The following is a 9,264-nucleotide window of genomic DNA, read 5'->3' on the forward strand; positions in this document are numbered from 1 at the left end:
TAATATAATAAATAATAGCAGAAAATTAAGAAAATGTAAATCCTCGGGTGGCTAAAATTATAACCCTAACATTTTAGTAGGCCTATACAAACGGAGCGGTTATAACCGCTCCGTAACCGCTAGCAGCCTAGGACGGAATAGTTAGCGGTTTTAGGGGTAGGCGTAAGCAGTTAAAAACCGCTAACCACTTATCCTTATATATAAACAATATAAATATTTATATTATATATTTAATATAAAAAATAACTACTATACACAAAGTAATGCATTTAATTTTACTAAAAAAAAAAATCGTTCATCCGCTCTAAAATTTTTATTCTCTTTAATAACAAGCAAAGATTATACTTGGGATCACAATTTATTATCAATATCTTAAAATCTGCAAAAAGTTCAAATCACTACCTTTGAGTCTTTAAATCCAACATTCTAGTGCCTTATTCAATTTTCTTCAAGGTCATACAGTTCATCTTTAAGGTAATAAATTAAGGGGATTTGATGGAAATCTCATCGGCCAAATGGATATTTGAATTGGTAAGCTTGTTATGCAACTTATACCGTTTTCTTTTTTTCAAGTTCATTTATGTATATGAATATATAATTCTTTACACTTTTCTTGCTATATATTGTTTAATTTTACAAGGAATGGACGATTATAGTACCTTTGTCAATGGATACGATATGGACTCTTTCAATTACTTATTTGATAAGCCTTTATTTTATTTTATTTTTTAAAAATAATAATTAAAATAAGTCCAAAAATCAGCCCAAACTTTCACATATAAAAAGCGGTTATCAACCGCCGGTTATAGGTTTAAATAACTGCTAACCGCCTAAACGGAACTGTTGCGGTTGTTAAAATTCAATAGTTGCCTTAAGCAGTTGCGATTAGCGGTTATAGCCAATAAATGCTAACCACAACCGCTTGTACGGCCCTACATTTTAGGGTGACTAAAATTCTTACATGTGGCATAACTATTACAAATGGCATAGCTAACTTGAAAAGTGTCTCCTTTCAAAAAACTTGCAAAGTGTCTACACATTTATACAATTAAAAAAGAAATAGAGAAACACTAAGTCGTATAACGCAGGGTGAGGGTAACACACCAAAAAATAAACCTTATTTCACACATGGATGCGTTACAGTGATGTATCACCCTTGGGGGTGAGAAGTCTCATCTCAAAAATTGGCCAGTAATTCTTATTCAAAAACTTTGAACGATGAGGTACCAAGAGGTGCTTAAATAATTATAAGCAAACCCTAACCCTAAAGTGCAAGCCGTTGGGCTCAAGCCCATTATTAGATTATAACTTCATAAAAAGACCTACGTAAATAACAACAAAAGAAAAGGCCAATACAATATATAAATACTTTATTGTCCCCTACGGGCTGTTGACACCGTCAATTCCCTCCCATTGGAAAAGAACTCGACTCCACGAGGAAATCTCTCTGGCCGAATACGAACCATGACAAGATTGCCAACCTAAAACTCAACATGTCGCCTATGTGGTTCCACTGCGGCCTTGTAAGAGTTCGCGCTCAGTGTGAGCTTGCACCGGACATCAATATGGGGTTGCTGGATGTCTCGAGAAAAATATTCAGTTGCTTCACTATGGTGTATGGGATTGGGAAGCGGAAATAAGTCACAAGGAAGGCGTAGCTTAGTTCCTGTCACGACTTCAAAAGGAGAGTGACCAATATTACTCCTATTCACAAAGTTGTTGTAAGCAAATTCTGCTTGAGGGAGAAGTAGGTCCCAGGAAGCTTGATTATCCGTCACCAAGCAGCGCAAAAGGTTTTCCAAGTTCCGGTTGACGGCTTCGGTTTGGCCATCTGTTTAGGGGTGGAAAGCATTGAAAAATTTCAGTGTTGTCCCCATCTTAGCCCATATGGTCTTCCAAAAATAGCTAACAAATTCAGCATCCCGGTTGGAAACAATTGTAAGTTAGCAAATAGAGTATTAAGAGGGCATTAGATCGAATCTCCACAAAACAAATTTTATATTTTTGCACAAATATGACCTATTTCCTTAAAATGAGATTATCTTATAAAAAACCCTAGTTCTAAAAACCCTAGCCGTCCATGCATATTAAAAACTCCTAGTTTAAATTTTAAAATATTATTTTTAAGGCAAGTTAGTAAATTGCATCAATTAACTTTAATTCCCTTGTCATGAACCTAGTCCACATTACAACCTTATTCAAATATAACAAAATTGTATAGAATTAATGCATAAAATGATATTATGGAAAATTGCATTGAATTGAAGGATATAAGAGGGAAATCATTTGTACTTTGTTAATTCTTATAAGATTTTCCATCATCAATATCATCAACAAATTTATTTCAAATCACATTAAGATCCTATGCAGTCTTTCCTTAATAATTTCAGTCCATATGATCATCCCATCACATTTAGAAATTCCATGGATTAAGGTTAGCTCAATATTTTGCACATTTTGTATATTAATGGATTGAAATGCTTTTCTTTTTAGCCTTTCATTATCACATGCAAATATATTTCATATCACATGTGATACCATATTTGAAATTGAAAATTTCAACATAGTCATAATTTTATATATATATATATACGGATAAGTATGACAAGATTTTTATTATATTCATTCGTGCATTAAAATCGCATGGAGTGTTGTCTTTTAGACAAAGTAATTATATCTCTTATCTTGCATACAATCCTCTAAGCCACTTTTGGCATTTATCTAAAAAAAATTTAATTTGTCAAAATTTTCTTAAATCACTTCATTTTTAAAAACCCTGGAAATAAAATTGAACCCAAGACACAAACCCTAGCCGTATACATTAAACTCTCATCTATTCTTTTCTCTTCTTATTCTTCTAACAAAATACACATAGCCGTCTCTCTCTCTTCCTCTTATTCTACTATTTTTTTTTCAAGAACACCAAAACCTAGCACTACCGGCCCATTAGTCTTCAAGAAAATCTCAATGTTCTCTCTCTCTCTCTCTCTCTCTCTCTCTCTCTTATATTCTCTAACTCTCCCAAATTTACATCAAACTACATGGTTGTAAAGGAAAATGAAGTTTATCACCAAGTCATTTCAACCTCTCATTTTCTTGCACACGGTAAGTTTTTTGTCATTTCTTTTTTCCTTCCCCAGCAAAATATGTTAATGGCTTCAATAGATCAATATATGTCTATTTGGATAAGTTCAAATCATATATTATCACTATTAATTTCACTAACTTTGTTTTCTACTACTATGTTTAAGATATCATTACATAAACTAAAGACATCTGTTTGCTGATTTTAATCATATAATATTCGGTCTACATAAAATAGTATTACCTTTTGACAAACTATGAGTATACATGAGATTTATTTGGACAAAAATTTCCTACAAATCGGTTTGTAGGAAATTTTATACAACCCACATATAAGAATGACATGTGTCCTTTAAACATGTGAGAAGAACATTTTTTTTTGTTAATGCTATTAAAAAAGCATGTGAGAAGCACATGCTATTAAAATAACATGTGTTTCTCACATGCTAATAGGACAAATATCAATCTTCTATGTGAGTTGTATGAAATTTCTTACAAACCGGTTTGTAGGAAATTTATGTCCGATTTATTTAATTTAACGAAGGATTTACATAGTAATATCATATTTAAGATGCATGATAAATTCAAATATTACATATACCCAAATCTATTTATCAAAGTTACTAAAAAGTCATGAGTTATTCTACACGTCTAAGAATTTATGTTAAGATCTCTATATCATAGTTTTAAAACACATATGGATCGACCAAAGAGTGAGAACACCTAGCTAAACCATGTTGTGTGTTCATATAATTATAGTTTTCAAAATACTATGCATAAATCGTCATCAATGAGTTAAGAAACATATTTTTATGTAAAAATAATTTAAGGATTTGATTAGGATCGTGGAATTTTTTATTTTATTTTATTTTATTATTTTTTTTTTTTTTGGGAATGGGGGAAATATATAAAAACCCCCTGAACTAGTAGCCGATTTTCAAATCCCCTCCTAAATTTTCAAGTATACGAACGTGACCCATCAAACAGCCAAAGTGTGCTAAAAGGGCCATTTTATTATATTCTTATAATACTCTTGCCACATGTCATATATTCCATTAAAAATAAAAAAGAAAAGAGAAAAAATTTCAATTTAAAATTTAAAATATTAAAAATAAAATAAACAAGAAAAATAAAATAAAATCTAAAGAGCTACCCCTTTGGGACAATGGAGGTGGCTGGCCACCACCTTCATTTTCGCGAATAAAAGCGGCTAAGTCACCCAGTGCCAATCTGCCACCCCTGTTTAGGCTGGGGGTGGTTTCGGCCATTCCCTCCCGAACCACCCTAAGGGGCCAAACTCCAACTTTTTATTTTTCTTTTTAACCTTTTGGCAGTCGCTAAATCACCCCCAAGGGTCGAGGGGGTGGTTCAGCTATCGTGAAGGGCTCAAACATCCAACTTGTTTACTTTTCTTTTTGGCCCCTTAGGGGTACCCGAACCATCCTCAAGGACCAAGGGAGTGGTTCGGCTACCCCAAGATCGGTAGTAGGGGGTGGCTGAAACCACTCCCATTTTACCATTTTAGGGTGGTTCGGCCACCCTCAGATCAATCGTAGCGGGTGGTCGAAGCCACCCTTAAACCAAATGCAAATGGCCACGCCATTGGGTGAGGGTTTCAGCCACTCCCATTTTACCATTTGGAGGTGACTGAACGACCCTCAAGACAGCCTTTAGGGGTAACTCAGCCACCCTTAAATCGGCAAAGTCGCCCCCATTGGCCAAAATAGGGATGGCCAACCACCCACATTGCATGGGGTGGCTTGAGCAACCTAGTCAAACTTTTTATTTATTTTTTAATATTTTTATTTTTGCTTGATTTTTAAATTCATTTTATTTTACTTTTTGAAATATATCATACGTAGCAAGAGTATTATTGGAATATATAGACAAAAGTAGCTTTTTTGGCATACTTTCTTAGTTTAATGGGTCATTTTAACACATTTTGAAATTCAAGAAGCTATTTTAAAAATTAATGTTAGTTCGGGGGCGTTTTTGTATTTTTTCCATTTATTTTTTTGGTTTTGATTCTTTCATGCTTTGGAAACACTTCTTAGAAACATTAAAATATACTTAAAAGGTTACCAAATAATGGGTTTGTTTGGCAAAGACTTGTACAGAACAGAACAGAAAAGTGTAGTGGGTTGTTAGTTTTGAAATTAGTAAAAAGTGATGATGTGATATAAAATAAAAAGAATTTGTATAAAAAAGTGAAAAAGTTTTGTATTGTAGTGAATTTTTTTATTTGAATAGTAATAAAAAATTATTGATGTGATATAAAAAATGAAAAAAGTGAGAATGTTTTGATGTTGATTGGTGGTGAAAAGTATAAAAAAAAAATGTAAAAAAAAAGAAAAAAGAACGCGTGAACAGTAACAGGACTATGCTGTTCTGTTCTGTATTCTATCAAACAAGCCCAATATTCTTGTATAGACCTCGTACACAACAGTTTTTAAATGCGACACTTCCAAAACCGCTTCTCATGCAATCTATGACAAAAATTACTTTTTTTTTCAAATTAACGCGTTTTTTTTTAAAAAAAAAAAAAGAAAAGAAAGGAATTTGTCCAAAAAGTGTTTTGTCTAGTAATTTGTTTTCAAAAATTATGTTGTTTCGTTTACACTGGCATTAAAAATGGTTTCTATGGCTTTATCATACATATTTGGAAAGTCTTTTCTTCTCTTAAAGGAAAAAAACACCCCTTTTGAAATGAAATTACCAAATGAAACACTTTCACTACAAGAAATTGGGTTGGCGAAATTTTTAGTGATTACCAAAAGTCGATGATAAGTGCTTATTAACAACGACTTTTGATAATGGGTAATAAGTAATTTTTAGCAAAGATTTTTGGGTCATCGTTAATTTCAGAAAAAAAAAATCATTTTAATGACGCCGAAAATATCATGTCTAATAACCTAGCGAGAACTTATTTTCCTAAGGGAAAATGTTATATTTACAACACCAATACAACAACTGTACAACAATTCCTCACATGAGGGTGGGTCCCACAAACTGGGACCCACCCTCATGTGAGGGGTTGTTGTGCAGTTGTTGTATTGGTGTTGTATAAGAATCAAATCCCTTTCCTAAGATCTTGTTAATGCGACGAATGATTGCTTGAGTACAACCACCAGAATGGGCCAAAATACCTAACTGCATGGGCCTGGGTCAGTACTCCTTATAGTACTGGCCCAGTGAATTCTGCCGGAACCCATCAATTACATGTAATTATTTCATAATGTTTAAATTAAATAGATACCCTTACATGTGCATTCATGATCATCTCAGATTCTCAAGGCTAGTCAAAGATTCTTTTTTGGTTTTCTTTTTCCCCCTTTGGCACGTATATATCCTTTCGTTGTAGGAAAATGACGAAAAAAAAGGAAAGGAAGATGAGGCTTGTGGACGATGACTAATCTATAAAACAATAGCTAGAATTATATATATGAATAATACGTCGTTATAACTAATGAAAGTCGTTTTGTGCGGAGATACATTGATAGAATAATGAAAATTGTATGGAAGAACTTTTTTCTGTTCGGTATGGGACACAGAGATAAAGAGAGATGATTGAGACGACTTTTTTTTTTTTTTTTTTTTTTTTTTTTGTGGATTGAATTTGTGTTAGATGCATGGAGGGAGAGACTTTTTGGATAGTTTTTCAAGAAAAACAAACAAGCTCCAATCTGTAGAACAGGTTCTTCAAATTTGTAGAAAGTTTTGATCTTGATATATTTGTCAAACATTCAGCACTATGACATATACTTAATAAACTGATCCATCTAAGATAATTCAACATAATGTGGTACAAAAGCTTCATTATCGACCAATGTGAATAGAAGAATAAGATAAGATTCTAAAACCATACCTGTCTAGTTTGGAGGTGAGGCTGACGAGGATTTTGAACAGAACATCGCCGTACATAGTTCATGGCAAAACTTCATCCGATCCTGAAAGAAACAACAACTTTTCCCTAGCCTGTAAAAACAAAAAACAACAAATTAAAATTAAACAAATTCATTGAACTAAGAAGACTGCCTTAAATTTATAACGCAGGTATTTTGTTAACATGCGAAAACCTAACATCATGAATGGTCCGTATTGGTGTATACTAATTAATTATGATACTAAAGGAGAAAAAAAAAATAACGAAAACGAGGAAATTCTATTCTGCTTAGAATTGAAGTAAATAAAAAATTGCATCTATGTTAAATTACGACTTATATATCCTAAAATCTTAATTTGATAGGAAGAAGCAAATTTAATCACTTAATCAATACTTTAACACTCCCAGAGTCACATGTGGGTTCAAATTATATACCATTTTAATAGATGAGACTCAACACGTGGAATATTTAATTGAAATGGGGTAAATAACGGAGTTAATGTTCAAACTCAAGATCTTTAGCTCTGATACCATGTTAAGTTACCACTTATCTTTTAATAGATGAGACCCAACACGTGGAATATTTAATTGAAATGAGGGTAAATATTATGGAGTTAAGGTTTAAACTCAAAACCTTTAGCTCTGATATCATGTTAAGTTACCACTTATTTCAAAAGCTTAAGCTAATAGAAAAAAGTAAATTTAATCATTTAATCAATACTTTAACATTCTATCTAGCAAAAATATGGACATGTAAGGTACAACACAATGTTGCGCGCTGACTTAATGAAATTAAATGATCATTAATATTGTTAAATTATTATGAGATGCTTAAGATGCGGTTCCTTCTATTATTATATTGAAAATTAAAATGATAATCAAACCATATATAGATGATGGATCGACTGTAGTCTTTTTATTTGGTCTTTGCTCATGGTGGAATAAGATGCGAATTTTAAAATATATAGAAAATGTCTTTACCATGCAATTTGCAAATTCACCTCAACGAACCGTCACGAGGTCGATCTTCTTTGTTTAAAACCAGTTCTAGCTTTACCGTGCGAAGCTTCTGCCTCTCTTGAGGTCTCTATCCTCAACGCGGAGATCATTAGCTTCTCTTCGCCAGCGTCCTTCGAGTTCACTGATGGTCGTAGTGATTCCGTCCGCCGTTAACGCACTGGCGCGTCCCCCACCACGGATTGTGGCGGTTGTCGACAGATCCGGTGTCTCTGCTGGTCCTTTGCTCTCTCTCTCTCTATCTTTTTTCTTTTTCTTTTTCTTTCTTTTTTTTTTTTTTTTTTATTAGTTTTACTAATATAGTCTGCTCTGTTGTTTAGTTCAAATTTGAACTATAAAAGTTATTTTTAGCTCAGAATGTGTGCCCTCTTTTACATATCTATAGGTATTTATGCAATGTAGTATGTGATGGTTTGCTGTTGTCCAGGTTTTTTTTAACAGCTGTAGTATGTGATGGTCTGAGTCTGACTTTGCATGTGTAGAGGAAACTCATCTCCTGTTTTTGAATTAGTTTATTAGAAAGTCGTTGTAACCCTAGACATTAGGCCGTTTGGTCTTTTTTTTTTTTGTATATATTGAAGGAATCTTTTCTAAAAAATAAAAAAATACCAGTTCTAGCTAGACTTCCTTCTAGACGCCTGGAAATGTATTCGCATTGGAATTCGTATTCCCATATAAATGTCTTTGTCATAGACGATAACAACCCAAACCATGAAGGAGTAAGAGCGCACACACCCCACAAAAATAAATCATATTTTATTCAACTTTTTTAAATTTTTTCAAATTTTACCTCACAAAGTTAAACATTATAATTCGTATAGTGAATTAGAACAATATTCGGATTCAACACCCAAACGATCCAAGAAACCCAAACCCCATAAAACACGTATCGGCCAACAAAGATTTTTTTTTTTTTATTTTTTTAAAAAATAGATAAAAATAAAAAATAAATATATTTAGGTTTGCTTAAAAGGGAAAAAAAAATTAATGGGCTTATTTTTTTAAAAAAATTCTTTCAATGAATAGCTATTTCTCTTATTTTTGTTAAAGGAATGGAATTCATCTTCATAGAGGAAAAGTTATTCGTTATTCCTATGAATGGTGAGCAACCAAACAAAAGAATCATACCACGAAAAAAAAAAAAGAAGCAATTAATTATTACCAGATCTGCTATCCACAGACGATATCACATTCATATGATGTGTGAGATTTTTGTCTGGCGCTGCATTATCATTAGAGACTCCAGGCACGGATACTGACTGACGCCACAATGACTCCAT

General features: G+C 32.8%; 1 protein-coding gene across 1 annotated transcript; it reads right to left on the reverse strand.

Moving 5' to 3' along the window:
- Positions 1–1,481: 1,481 nt before the first annotated feature.
- LOC133863156 (uncharacterized) lies at positions 1,482–9,264 on the reverse strand. The gene is made up of 2 exons (XM_062299139.1): positions 9,147–9,264; positions 1,482–1,831 (listed from the first exon to the last, which is right to left on the reverse strand). The coding sequence occupies exons 1-2, from the start codon at positions 9,262–9,264 to the stop codon at positions 1,482–1,484; spliced, it is 468 nt and encodes a 155-aa protein (XP_062155123.1).

This window comes from Alnus glutinosa, chromosome 3, assembly GCF_958979055.1.
Source record: "Alnus glutinosa chromosome 3, dhAlnGlut1.1, whole genome shotgun sequence".
NCBI classification, from domain to species: domain Eukaryota; kingdom Viridiplantae; phylum Streptophyta; class Magnoliopsida; order Fagales; family Betulaceae; genus Alnus; species Alnus glutinosa.